At 33.9% G+C, this 14,827-nt stretch overlaps 2 protein-coding genes across 2 annotated transcripts; both read right to left on the reverse strand.

The window, feature by feature from the left end:
- Positions 1 to 612: 612 nt before the first annotated feature.
- Positions 613 to 8,928, reverse strand: LOC128224437 (probable phytanoyl-CoA dioxygenase). Its single transcript, XM_052934279.1, has 8 exons — positions 8,570 to 8,928; positions 8,344 to 8,422; positions 6,435 to 6,545; positions 5,824 to 5,915; positions 4,141 to 4,231; positions 3,647 to 3,776; positions 2,408 to 2,559; positions 613 to 1,257 (listed from the first exon to the last, which is right to left on the reverse strand). The coding sequence occupies exons 3-8, from the start codon at positions 6,513 to 6,515 to the stop codon at positions 1,138 to 1,140; spliced, it is 666 nt and encodes a 221-aa protein (XP_052790239.1). The 5' UTR covers positions 6,516 to 6,545; positions 8,344 to 8,422; positions 8,570 to 8,928; the 3' UTR covers positions 613 to 1,137.
- Positions 8,929 to 9,074: 146 nt separating this feature from the next.
- On the reverse strand, positions 9,075 to 14,196 carry LOC128224019 (probable phytanoyl-CoA dioxygenase). Its single transcript, XM_052933614.1, has 5 exons — positions 14,103 to 14,196; positions 13,784 to 13,874; positions 12,927 to 13,056; positions 11,894 to 12,045; positions 9,075 to 10,573 (listed from the first exon to the last, which is right to left on the reverse strand). The coding sequence occupies exons 2-5, from the start codon at positions 13,838 to 13,840 to the stop codon at positions 10,454 to 10,456; spliced, it is 459 nt and encodes a 152-aa protein (XP_052789574.1). The 5' UTR covers positions 13,841 to 13,874; positions 14,103 to 14,196; the 3' UTR covers positions 9,075 to 10,453.
- Between the last annotated feature and the right edge of the window lie 631 nt (positions 14,197 to 14,827).

Genomic DNA, 14,827 nt, shown 5'->3' on the forward strand with positions numbered 1-14,827 from the left:
AACTGATCAGCCACGGGAGCAGCTAATAAATACTTTGTACTGTTTTGTTGAATATTTACCATGTAACTTGTTGGACCGATTAAATGATTTTTTAATAAACCTGCCTTTAAGATTTCTTTTATAAAAATGGAATGTGGACGTTCATTTTTTATAAAAAAGATACCTCCAATCTGACAGCTGTGCGGGAATATGACGTCACTCTATTGCATTATGGGATATTTTGGTAAAATTTACCCTGGTAAATTTCCCGCCTTGGTAATTTCTTTTATACAACGTATTTACTGCCATGGTAATATTACCACGGAATTTACCGGTGGTTTTACTTACCGAGGTAATTATTTAGCATTGTTTGCAGGAGTACATTTCACGGCCTCTCATAATGGGCACCAGTAAGGATTTCTGCCCAGGAAACGGACTCGAGAGCATTATATAAGCTTTCAACTATCGTCCCAATCGAGCTAAATGAAATTAGTATAAACTATAAACTATTGGCTGTTTGTCAGCTTTTTAACATGTATTCAAATTAATACAAGGAACATTACTATGTCAAGTTATTTTATGTCAAGTGTTTTGAAGTACGTTTATAATCTGACTAGTAAAATAAAATTTAAATAAACAAATGTTTTTTATATGACAAAAACATACATATGCCAAACATACATCTGCAAAAAGATCAAATGAAATGTAACATATTACAGTTATAACATATCATAAAAATGTAGGCATACCAATAAAATATAAGTCCAACTGACATGTTCATTGTTTATCTCAGCTTAAGTTATGTTTTAGTTTCGGCAATACATGCTATTTTTATTGTTACTCAAACAAAATATTTTGATATATAAAACTTGGGTATATTGTACTTGCATTTGTTATTTCTAACTAACATTGGAGAGTACAAAACCAATGTTTAAGTAATATCTCATTCACGGTCAGCCACAAGGTAATGAAGATTACCAGTCGAAGTCAAAAGCCATTATGCGTAAAGTTTATGCTTTTCGGTGGTACATCATGTTTTTGCACTACTTGTCCACATTGAATTTCTGAAAAATAACTTAAATGAACAATACCGCTTTCTTTGATCACACGGTGAAATATTGTTCGATCTTACACCGGACGTTATCGAATATTCCCTATTTATTGCTCATCTCGTGGAATTTTTCGTCTTCCTGGAATGTTTTCCAGATTTTCACCATAGAACTGTTTTCCTGTCATATCTGTTAAGTTAGTGCATTCGAGGACTGCAGAATTTGGCACCTGAAATAAAGTTATTCAAATTTAAAATCGTACATAAGGACATAGAGTGGCCGGATGATACTGATGGCTATGTAAAAACGGTCGCCGTTTTGTAAAACTAGACTGTAAAACTGCTTTGAATTCCTGTTTGTGCATTTCAAACGGCAGAGTTTGGTACCTTGAATAAATAAATTTAAATTTAAAACCGTATGGGGGATTTGGAGTGGCCGGATACTACAGGTGACTATTTAAACCAGGTGGCATTACTTACAGGTAAACTGGTTTTCTGATATATCTCTAAAGTGTGTGCATTCCATGAAGGCATGATTTAGAACCTTTAATGTATTAATTACCATCTTATCTTAACAACATATAATTAACAAGTATTTACTTTTTAGCTGGGACATTTTATGTCATATTAACCAACAATTATTATTGACCGAGACGACGAGGTCATTTTTTTTTTTCGATCAATATGAACTTCATATTGCGCAACTAATTAGTAAATAACTGTTTTATAACACGATATCAAATGATATAGTATGACGTATCTTGATAAACTGTTTCCGATCTATCAATAAATAGGTGAATATGTCGTCTCATGCTATCTTCAAAATTGATATCATCCAATCATTGACGGCTTATTTATATATCATGTAATAATGAGCGATAACCATTACAATTGAACATTATTAGTTTTGACTGCATCGTCAACTAGATAATGATCATGGTTCATACAGTTGTACTATTAAAACTGTTTTCTACAAATCTAAATGAAAGGTGTAAGTATATAACACCAGATTATCATTGAACAAAGATTTCAAATCTACCTTATTTTAAACTTATATGACTTTACGGATTGTAGCACGCCGCTTATACTTTATTCTGATACAACTTAAAGTAATTGGTTGGTAAGTAAACATACGAGTAGAATGAAGTAAATGGGGTTTCAATAAAATTACTGCTCGTAGAGCAGATATGACAGAAACTAAGAGTTTTTTTTTAAAGTATGCAGAAGTTAGGTTTATTTGTTAAATGATTGAAATAAAAAACAACAACATGAAATCACTGAACATCTATTGATGATTTTAAACAAATTTGTTATTATTCGCTGTAGCTTTTTCCCATAAGTATGTAACAAATGATGTAACATTCTTCAAACGTGTCCTACCTTTTCCAGCTTGGTATAATGAGGATGATGATGATCCTTTATCGGGTCATTGTCAGCTCTATTGTACGCACACAGAAAAGCCCATCTCCTGTTCCCACTTGTGTTGGCGCTACTGCAGTGAAGGAGGTTGCAATGGAAGAAAAGTGCATCTCCTGAAATACAAATATACACTCCAAAGCTTGACTTTTTGTAAATAAAACACACATTTAAAATGCTCAAAAAATTCCATTCCCGTTTATTCACACTTGTGATGGCACTACTACAATGATGAAGAAGATTCGCAGTGAAAAAAAAACACTTTATCCCCTGAAATGTGAATACGCAATAAAAGGGTTTGACTTTGTCATTTTAAACGACATACTTAAAGCGCATATAGAAACCCATCTCTTTTTGTCACTTGTGTTGGCGCTGCATTAATTAACGAATCAGGTTGCAATTCAAGAGTGCATGCATCGAATCTCGAATCACCATTATCACAAACACAAAAAAACAAAGCCACTCATTTTTAGCATATATACTAGTTGTTTGTGCAGAGAAAAGTAATTTTCTTTCATTGATGTGAACCATTATTAATTAAAGGAGAGAGTGTCTCATGAAACATATATGAGCGGAAGAGGCAGCGTAATTTCGTCAAAATTGACCATTCTACTACTCAGTGACCTCCTTTTTTTGAAAACAAAAGCCTAAATTAAGTTTAAAAATCTGCAAACATTTAAATAACCTTTTAAGAAAATTTGATGAAAAGTAAATGCATTATACATTTGTTTTTGTTATGAAGAAAATCAAAAGCATTCTAACTTTTTGAATGACGTCACGTGATTTCCGTCATAATATTAAAAATGCCAAACCCTTTATAGGACCATTAAATGAATGACTAACGTAAACATGATATAAATATAGTATAAGTAACATCAAAACACGATGTTTAGTTTCAATATGACGGTGCAATTGAACTAAATTTTTAACCGTCATGTTGGTGTTTGTCGCACGCGGTTTAGGATGATATGTACAATACTTCGATAGAAACATTAATGAAACGTTCACGTATCAAGAAACCCTACCTGTTTATTTGCATTTCCATTACACAATGTTAGATTAATTCTTACAAACATCTCTCTTAATGTTTTTGTTACCAAACAGTTACACGTTATGGGTTTGAATATATCAGAAGTGATACTCAAGTTTAAAGTGGGGACATATACCACAACCCGGTATTGTTTAAATCTAGAAGTATAAAACCTGGTTCCATTTCGACATATTCCAGCGGGCAATGTTTTCGTATTTCCGCCACCCTGTCCATATCTGCCCCTTGTTGCGCGGCAATTTTCACGTGCTCAATACGGCCGCACTTGTGTGAGCCTGGCAACACCTGAAACGAAATGAGATGATGGGCTCATAGATATAGGTAAAACAAGTACAACAAATTAATTGTCACAAATCTTGTCAAAATATCACAGCTTACAAGCGTAAATATGTGAATAGTACAATTTGAAAGAAATAAGCAGTTGCATAAGTTAAGTGGTTCCAAATTATCTATCTTGCTTGTAGTTACGATCTTTATTATCTGCTCACTCGTGATCATTTATATGACATAGCATTGTTTAAATCGGAATATACCACTGAAAACAGTGTTTTGATCGAGACATGTGTTAATTTTATTAGTATTACTAATCATATCTTAATACACAGGCTTTATACAAGGGGAGTGTATAGTACAAAATAGAGTAATATACCTGCAGACAGCTGTTTTCTTTCGTGCATTTGTCTACAGCTATGAACACAGTCATCATGTTGGGAAACAAGTTGCCGTAGTTATACCAATATCTGTATGTATTGATGTTAGGTGATTTCGACTAAGAATTTGACTACACACACATTATGTCTATACATTAAATTATAGTAAATGACAATGAAATGTAACGAAATATCACATTGATAATTATTTAAACACTGCTAACAGCTATTGGCTAACGGAACATGTGTATTGTTAAACCAATGTAACATGCTGACAGTGTGCCAACGTAGTTTTTAAATTCTATGGCCGGCTGTGTGCTGGCCTTGGTGAAGTGGGTTAAGACTATCGTAGGTCTTTTTTCGGTTGGTAGACCGTGATGGCTTTTGGCTCACGTTGTTTCTATACAGATGTTTGCTGTGTGTGTTCACTTTGGCCGTGTGATATTAGGTAAGCTAACGTAGTTTTCCGTTGCTTAATTGGTTGTTTGTTGGCCTTTGCTAAGTGACATATTGCTGGGCCACCATTGGCCTTTTGTGCCGATTGGCTGGTTGTGTGCTTGCGTTAGCCGACTGATATATGGTTGGTTCACCATTGGCGTTTCGTGCCGGTTGGGTGGTTGTGTGTTTGCGTTAGCCGAGTGACATTGAGTTAAGCCAACGTGAGGGTTTCGATGGTTAGCTGTGTATTGGCGTTGGCTAAGTGGCTTTCGGTGGGGATACATTGGCAAAATATGTCGACGGCCAGTGATGGTAAAGTTGTAGAGAACTCTGCGAGGTCAAAATATAGTGTACATGTCTATGTAATCAGCATGTACTATGAATATGTCTCAATATGTGCACATAAAACTCTAATTTAGCAATACGTATTCATTGATTTGCAGGTTCATTACACATGGCAAAACAAATGATGTCGATACAAATGTTGCTGACAAGACAGAAATACAGAGGAAGAATAACAAGAGAAAACAAACGTATGTAATTGACAAGGAAAATAACAAATCAAAACAGCCCGGCGTCGGATCAACGGTGTGTTATCGTTATATTTAACGGTTGGCCAATGTCAAAAGACAGACACTTTGACATTGATCGAATTGTGGCCCGATGAACAGAATGGTATTAAGACAACATGGAGAAGCATTATATGTTGCACAAGGTCGGCTATCTGAGAGTATATTAAGTCGATTAAATCAAAGACTATTATAAACGGTATTGGATTAGTAAAATGAAGCAGTCCTATTGCTGTATATTATTTTTCCGATAGTGAATAAGATTGATAGACTTTCAGCCAATCAGATGTTTTTTTGAATTCGCAAGTAATTTTCGTGGTTATACATGCAGTAAACATATTGCAGGTTCATCTAGTGATATAGCGTGTATAGGTGTATTATATTTCATGTACCCAAAATTAAGAAACAATTACATTTTCAAGTAATAATCGATTTGATTAAAGTTATCCATAAGCTCGAATTACGTCTAAAACGGGAAAGGCGTTTCATTGAACTTAGAAATTGTGTGGTACACGCTTTACGTTTGCTAGGATGAACACTTATCAATCACGATCATAGGGTTCTGATGACTGTGTGCCTAGATGTTATTGTCGTCAATTGTCAAGTTTAAGTAAAACGATTGTCTCGGTTTCGCGTCAAATACATAATAAGTGATTAATACTCTGTTATACTTACCCGTAATCTTGATGCCAGATATGCTTGCCTCCAATCTTAGCTGGCTTCTTCATGAGCTTTGTGTGGTAGTGGTATACCTCGCCTTCCAAAAGCTGTAAATAATTTGTAAATTATTTCATATGGAGTCAAGTTACGCAATGAGCTTCGAATTAATTTCTGTATTAATAGATTGTTTTTATTCATCCAGGATAGAGATTAATAATACAAATATATAACAAGAACAAATAGGATTTGACAAAAGTAAAAATGACGTAATAGCCGCATGTAATTATCGGTGACCATGGCTATGCCTTCGCATCATGTTTGTTTTGAAACATTGTTTACACATTGCAACACACAAAGGCAAGTGAAAATTAGTTTAAGTCTTCAATTCGTTCATAAATAGACATAATGTGTTCTGTTGCGAGCCATTATAAGGTTTTTCGTGAGTGTTATACAATGTTTGAACAATTATCATTGGTAGCCTGAAATCTAACTCCGATTTAAAAAACATACGACGTATCAAGGCAACACAAGTCTTTATTTATGTACACAATTTGGATTGGTTTGTTATTAGATAATGAGAGAAGACTAAACGAAATGAAAACAAAAACATTTTAACATATTCGTACCATGTCACAAGTTCCAGCTACTTTTTCGCATCTTCCCACCATACCAGTGACATCATTTCCGGGATGTTGCCATAGTATCATATGAGCCTCACCTCCTTCACCATCAGCAACCTTGGTTGTGTATATAATAAAAAGCAATGTTTTTGTTGACTGCTTCCCATATTTTGAACGCAGTTCGTGCGTACGAATGATGTCTTTTCTAAATGCATTTATTTCTTTATGTCATAAACGACGTATCTATTACAACAAGACGTCATCAATAAACATATTTGTAAATTGTTTGAGTTAAAAAGAACATAAACAAAACAGAACCGAGTGTATATTACCGTATGCTGACAGCATATCGATTGATCAATGCAAATTATAAAAAAAAAACGAGTTGAAAGGTACAAATTATATATTATCAAACATGATTACGACTACATTACGAATACATTGCACAAAATAATAACATGTTGAAATCGAAATTAAGTTTGTTATACATGTACGTACTGTACATATTATTTCAAGGTTTCATGTATTTTGCGATTTATAAGGGATATAATGATACGACGCTTTTCTGATAACCTGTAACACGTCTCGTTCGGTGTTTAAGCATGTTTACTCACCGAACGAGACGTGATGCAGGTCACCAGAAAATCGTTTATCGTAGTATTCCAATTTATTATATACCTGTCTATTTAATTATACTTTTTATTTTTCGGTTTTAATTTGATTTAAATTTACCGCCGTCTGCGCGTATGAATTCGAATGTGTTGTGTAGCTTTGTGTAATAAAGTCAATGGACACTAATACAGCGAAACGAAGTCAGAAGTTACAGTATTCAATTTAATGAGCAAAATAAGAACAAAATAGTTTGTGCTTTGGCAAAATTAACAAACTGCTTATACGAGAACATTATTACATGTCACAGCACAAAAGAACAATAGCAAAAAAAAAAAAAAAACGGTACGTATTTTACGAGTATACACTAATCGTCATTTCCTTCACTTAACGCGGCCATTTTTAACAAAGTGAATATTCGTGATATTTCTGACAAACATAATATGCAGAATTGAGGGAAGTTCATGAGTCAATCGCTATTGCTCTCGATTACGCGAATTTGTCTTCTTCTTTGTATTGGGGAGCGGCTCATATTTATGATAATAAACATGGATAATGCAACAATTTATGAACTTCGAAATGGTAAACAACCAGTACACTGAAGTAGCTGTCTAGATAGATTGGAAGTGTTCTCTGCTTCGTGCTTATCCCCATGGTTCTTTGAAGAACATGAGAACCATGTTCCTTAATATTTACATGCTTCTGGGGCGTGAGTAAAGTTAGATATTTTAATACTTTTAAAAGTTGACAGGTTTTACCAGTTTTTTTTGGTCACGCTATTTTTAGCAACGTAAAAGTAGTTCTGAGATTACACACGGTACTCGCATGATACGGAATCAGAAAACGACAGTATAATGATACGGAGTTTACAATACGGCGTGCTGTATTTTCACTGTTGGAAAAGGAATTTGATAGTCATATAATAAGAAAGAGTATCATAATCGTGGCCAATCAATTAATTTTATCATTTTAAAACTCGTTTATTTCACTGTAAGCTATTCATTAAAACATTCATTCGATTAAAAAGTGTATTGGCTTGAGGTTGAATTTGTTTGAACCACAACATGATTTTGAAATTTACCATACTATTATTAGTGCAATTAATTATGTGTGTAACAAACGTGTTTCTGAAAACCCAGGTTTGGAACTATGACCTAACATCGAAACATTATGTTAAGTTATTCAACCATGTTCAATTTTTTGATTATTTTGTAGCAAGTATTATCCTTAGGTTAAATGTTTTTATTTAACATTTTGCGGCTGGTCAATTGCACAATTAATACGATAGTGTTCAGTAAGTACTTACACCGTATGTATAGTCTTGAAAAGGTCCCTCTGTCAACGCATTCTCTATGTGTTTTACTTCTTCGTTTGAAAAGAGTTTTCTGTAATGTACATGAAAATGAAAGAACAAACGTAAAATTGTTTCTAAAGAAGAACGTCATCTCAGTTGTTGTTTTTTTCTTAAATTTCACGAATAGTAAGTTCTCGTGCGGTAACTGCAATCAAAATTAAATAATAAGAATACAAACCTAACTGATTAGTTGAACACGAAAATCAACCTAGAGGAAGTAACTCGAACAAAACACGTACATAACATTTGTACCAATGAGCACTTCAAAGTCAAATTCATTTCAACGTACTCTAAATCATTCAGCCGCTCTGAAAAGTCAATAAAGTTAATACATGGTACGTTAAGGATCCGGATCTGATGCAAGTGTCGAAATGATAGAGCCTTTTTTGAATATTGAAGTTTACAGTTAGAAATAAATTTCAACAATAATGCAATGCGATTCAGTTTTCTTGAATTAAACATAAATTGCAAACTAAATTGTACCTGAATTAGTTTCAGCCATTTTGCTCGTCCTTGATAATGAACTGATTGACAATGTAAGATATAGCCGTGCGTTAAGATTTGTTTTACCTCGATGATATATCTAATTGGGTTATCACTTTATATACACTGTATGAACACTTATCTATACATAGAAATAAACACATGAAATAGTACATGGAGAATTAATTTAAACACTTTAAGTCTTCTTAAAGTTGTTGTTTTCTTATGCGTGGCTGATTATTAATAACTGAACATTGACATCGTCAAAGATTTCATTTCAAATGGGATTTATTCAACTACACCTAGAACTTTGCCCTTGACAAAGAACACGTTATTTGCAAAGCTTCAAAGGCAATGAATGTCTCATTATGTAAATGTTAACTGTTTCCATATAGTACGGAACTTATTTTAGTGGACGTACAGTTCGCGCAAATAGGATTAACCTTGATACAGCGATTATGCCGCAGGTACTTCCTTTCGTAAAGAGGCCTCGGAAAGGGACTGTCGTTAAACAATTTACCCAAGCGGCGAACTATATTGAATTTACGCGATATATGCATGGAATACAAAACATTTGTTGAATTCTAAGTAAGTTCGTATTTAATTTCACTCGTTGTAACGGAAAATAATGTTTTCACTCATTGCTACGGCACTCTTGACCACTCTCTGACCACTCGTGAAATCTTACACAATCTTACACTTAATTCAATAACTATCCTCTATATCTGTGAAAAACATTGTTATTTCACTGTTTCAAACATAAATAATATCAAATTGATATTTTTCACTCTTTATGAAGTTTTAGCTCGTTCTTTGTTCCAAATCAAAAGGCAGCGCGCACAGGGCTAGGACACAATTTCCTCTTCGTCAATTACGAAATGACGTTTTGTTCGCATATAAATTGGCGCGTTTTTTTTTTCAATGAGAGCAATTAAATAATTGTCACTCAAATATTAGGCAAATAATACAAACTGTTTGAATATAGCTCGTGATTATATCTTTTGATGATCACTCGGTGAAATATATCAAACTCTTACACAAAAACAAACATTTACCCTCCATGTTATAGCGGTTAACAAACTTCGTGTCAAATGTTAAAAATGTAACTATGCTTTCTTTTATATCTTTGATAACGTTGCCAATATTGATTGTAAAATAAAAACATTATTATCATACAAATGTAAGCATACAAATCTTATAGAAGATAATCTTAAACGGTCACTATTGAACGACGTCTCGGCTTAAGCTGAGTGTTAGGAAATATGCTATTTTTATTATATATGCCTTCAAACATGTGTATATTGTAGTTTCACCTGGTATGTGTAACGAACATTGGAGAGTACAAAAATCATTGTTTAGGTAATATCACTTTCACGCTCAGCCACAAGTTAGTGAAGTTAAAGTCAGAAGCCATTCTTTAATGCTTTTCGATGATTTATCAATTTACTTTCGCAACTGTTCACTGTTCCGGATGGAAAAGTTCTGAAAAGACGTTAAGAAAATAGAACGTATCGCTTTCTCCTATCACGCGGTGAAATATGGTTCGATCTGACACCAAACGTCATCGAATATTCGCTATTTATTGCTCATCTCGTGGAATTTTCCGTCTTCCTGGAATGTTTTCCAGATTTTCGCCATAAATCTTCTTTCCTGTCATGTCTGTGAAGTTCGTGCAATCTAGGACGGCAGAATTTGGAACCTGTAAGATATAAATTTAAATTTAAAAAAATGGCCGGATGATACAGGTAGCCATTTAAAACACGTGACTGTGCGAGCAGGTTTGATTGTAAGATTGCTTGCAGGTGATGTCTGGTAAGTTTGTGAAACCCGGACAGCAGAACTTGGCACCTTTTATATATACAATTGTTATTAAAACCTTATGGGAGCATTTGGAGTGACCGGATAAAACAGGTGTCTATTTAAAACAAGGTACTGTACGAGCAGGTTTTACCGTATAATTGCTGTGATGTCAGTGATGTGCATTTATTCCATGATGGAAGAATTTGACACCTTGAATATAGGAATTTAAATTGAAAACTGTATGGGTGGTATTTGAAGTGGCCGGATGATAGAGATGGTCAATTAAACAAGTGACCGTACGAGCAGGTTTTACTTTTAATTGCCGGTCATGTGTGTGAAGTTTGTGAATTCAAGGACGAAATAATTGGGCACCTTAAGTAAAGTTATTTAAATTTTAAATCGTACAGGGGGATTTTTAAGAGTGGCCGGATGATAAAATGGTCATTTTAAACAAGAGACCGTACGACGAGCAGGTTTAAGTGTAAAACTGCATGCCGGTCATGTCAGGTTGGCAAGAATTTGGCACTTTAAAAAGATATATTTCCAACTTATCAAAACAGCATATAATTAACACTTATTTACTTTTAGCTAAAAAGATGCTGTCATATTTAACCAAAAACACATAGTGACCGAGGCGGAATACAAGGTCAATAACTACTGTGCAGTCAATATGAACTACATAGCTCACAGCTAATATGTAAATCACTATTTCATAACATGGATTCACATGATATTTAATGAAATCACTTGAAAAACTGTTTCCGGTCTATAGTTAAACAGGTAAGTATGTCGTATTAATCTGTCTTCTAAATTTGGTCGCAATTGAATCAGTGACGGTTTATTTATAGATCATGTAAAATTGAAAAAAGAAGAAATGCAATTCAACATTATTTGTTTTGAGTTTATAGTCAGCTAAATATGAAAAGTGTAAGTATATTACGCCAGTATATCAGTGAGTGGGCCAATATAAGATAAGTGAAAGCATAATACAGAAACTGGGACTTCAATAAAACCATGGTTCGTAGAAAATGTCAGGATATTACAAAATGTAAGAGTCTGCACCAGATATTTCTCTTTTCTTGTTGCATGATTACAATGAACATCATGTAATCACCACATGTCACCGCATGTCTTTTGCTGGTCACATTTGTTATAATTCACCGTAACTTTTCCCATACGTATATTACAAACTACCTTACATTGTCTGAAATTTCCCTACCTTTTCAAGTTTGGTATAATGAGGATTATGGTGATCCCATATCGGGTCATTGTCAGCTCTATTGTAGGCACACCGTAAAGCCCATCTCCTTTTTCCACTTGTGTTGGCGCTACTGCAGTGAAGGAGGTTGCAATGGAAGAAAAGTGCGTCTCCTGAAATATAAATACACACTCTAAAGCTTGACTTTGTCAGTTTAAAACACACATATTTAAGTGCTCAGGAAAGCCGATTTTCTTATCCAAAATTATTTTGGCAAAGTTCGCAATGAAAGAACACTTCATCACCTGAAATGAAAATACACAATACAAAGGATTGACTTTGTTGTAACAACACCCTTAAAGCGCATAGAAATACCAATCTCCTTTGGTCACTTGTGTTGGCGCTGCATATTGTTTATGTTTGTGCAGAGAAAAGTCCATTTTTACATATATTGTAAAGCATATTTTCATTAAAAAAGGAAGTTTCTCATGAAAACATATAAGCGGAATAGGTAGAGTTATTTAGTCACAATTAACGAATCTCCTACTCAGTGACCTCCCTTTTTTAATAGCCTTAATTTAGCAAAATTTTATTTTTGAAAAAAAGGCAAAACTTAATACAAACTTTTATGAATGTTTTAATAAAATTAAGTTGGTTATACGTTTGTTTTCAGTGTTGAACAAATCAGGAACATTTTAACTTTTTGAATGTCACGTGATTTTGGTCATAAAATTAACGGTGTTTAGTATCAATATGACGGTGCAATTTAACATATAGTGTTACCCGTCATGATGTTAATTGTCGCCTGCGCTTTAGGATGTAATGTACAATACTTCCACTGTTACACAAATGCAATTTCACGTATCAGGAATCCCGACAAGACTAGTGACAATTCCATCAAACAGTGTTATACTGATTATTACAATTATCGCTCGTTGTGGTTTTTGTTACCAAACAATAACATGTTCTAGCTTTGAGTGTATCAAAAGTGAAAAGTTTTTAAAAAGGGACATATACCGCTACTTAGTATTGTTAGATTCTAGCAGTATTAAACCTGGTTCCATTTCGATATACTCCAGCGGACAATGTTTTCGTATTTCCTCAACCCTGTCCATATCTGCTCCCTGTTGCGCGGCAATTTTCACGTGCTCAATACGGCCGCACTTGTGTGATCCTGATAACACCTAAAACACGATACGTAGAAAGGTATTTTCGTTGTTATTCGTGTGAAGTATAATTTCTAGTAAACAATTTGGTATAAACAAAGCCTTTAGCCATTAAAACATAAGGGTTATTAATTTCATCCCTGACGTCAACAAAAATGTAACCTGCAATTATTTAACGCAAATTTATTTCACAAATTTATATATTGTCACAAGACATCACAATTCAACATTTTGGCTGATCGGAAGGCCTGGTATCAAGCGACTAAGATGGTCGAATACCTAACTACATTGTATATAAATATTTTTAACAAAACAATTGGCCGAATGTTCCGAACATTGACTCAATAATAAAAATAAACTTTATTTATGTGAATTACGTGATATACGACACCGTAGTCAACTTATAAACGTGAAATATTTGATCCTATGCTCATGTGTTATAATAAAACAAGTACATTATTTCTTTCAAACCGACAAACAGACAAAGAAGGACAGACAGCGTCTCAACAAAACAAACACATTTATTTTATTTTAAAATATTGTTATTACTGAATTGCTGTTGCGATGTTTAATATCTGCTCCTTCGAAAAAAATTATATACTGCATCATAGCATCATGAAAGAGTAATGTATGTCTGAAACTTGTGTTATGAGCGACACGTCAATATTGCAGTTTTTATTATTTGTATTGAACATTTGTCTAAATCGAATATATACAAACAGTTTTTTTTCAAAGAGTACTTTACCTGCAGGCAGCTGTTTTCTTTCGTGCATTTGTCTACAGCTATGAACACAGTCATCATGTTGGGAAACAAGTTGCCTTAGTTATACCAATATCTGAATGTATTGAAAAAAGTGATTTAGATTCAAATTTACCTAAACACAAAGAAAGTTTATAAATTGAATTTATAGCAAAATACAATTAATTGAAAGGCAATTTGTAATGGATAACTTTGGAGGCTGTTGTACACGCTTTACGATTGCGAGTGTGAACACTTATCAATCATGAAAATGAAGTATTGGCAGGTGTGGACCTAGACGTAGTACGACCATCTGTATATTTACCCGTAATCTTGATGCCAGATATGCTTGCCTCCAATCTTAGCTGGCTTTTTCATGAGTTTTGTATGGTAGTGGTAAACCTCGCCTTCCAAAAGCTGGAAATGATTTGTGAATTCGAAATTTAAATAATTCGATATGGAGTTGCCTGTCCGATTTATGCAATGAGCTATGGATGCCTTTTTGTATTCATAGAATCTGATTAATCATCCATGTTTGAGGTAAATTACATAACCAATATTAAATTTAATTTTTTGTTGTGTATACACCGTTGTCATGGTCCTCCATTCAGTAATATTATGCACTTATATCATTAGTTTGTAAGTGTATGTGTTATATGCTCTAATTATAAACTATCCTAAAAATGTTCCATTCCTATTACGCCGTATTTTCCGAGTTTAACTCAAAACGACTAAACTCCTATTGACCTACTTTGGTTCGTATTTGGCGGGTTTTGGTATAAATTGTCGTCAGTTGTAATAATACAAAGTTTGTCCAAGTATTGCGCCACATACGTAAACGGTCATAAGTAAGATACCGTCATTGATTGATGAAGAGGAGTTTACACCGTGGTTGTGGTCCATCCAATGATATATACACCTATAATAGCATCAATTTCACTTGTTTCAACTAAAAACACTATACTTTTAAATGACGTCAGCGACGCAAGTTTTATTTTCGGTGGCTTATTTGTATCATAGCATACTACAAAATTGACTTCATGTAATATA

This window comes from Mya arenaria, chromosome 17 (genome assembly GCF_026914265.1).
Source record: "Mya arenaria isolate MELC-2E11 chromosome 17, ASM2691426v1".
NCBI classification, from domain to species: Eukaryota; Metazoa; Mollusca; class Bivalvia; order Myida; family Myidae; genus Mya; species Mya arenaria.

Excerpts from the sequence above, each read along its gene's own strand:
- LOC128224019 (XM_052933614.1), bottom strand. The coding sequence starts at position 13,840 with ATGATGACTGTGTTCATAGCTGTAGACAAATGCACGAAAGAAAACAGC. Across the intron at positions 12,046-12,926 it reads GTATATCGAAATGGAACCAG|GAGACGCACTTTTCTTCCAT; the intron begins GTTTAATACTGC and ends TTTATATTTCAG. Across the intron at positions 10,574-11,893 it reads ATTATACCAAACTTGAAAAG|GTTCCAAATTCTGCCGTCCT; the intron begins GTAGGGAAATTT and ends TATATCTTACAG.
- LOC128224437 (XM_052934279.1), bottom strand. The coding sequence starts at position 6,515 with ATGATACTATGGCAACATCCCGGAAATGATGTCACTGGTATGGTGGGA. Across the intron at positions 2,560-3,646 it reads ATATGTCGAAATGGAACCAG|GAGATGCACTTTTCTTCCAT; the intron begins GTTTTATACTTC and ends TTTGTATTTCAG. Across the intron at positions 1,258-2,407 it reads ATTATACCAAGCTGGAAAAG|GTGCCAAATTCTGCAGTCCT; the intron begins GTAGGACACGTT and ends ACTTTATTTCAG.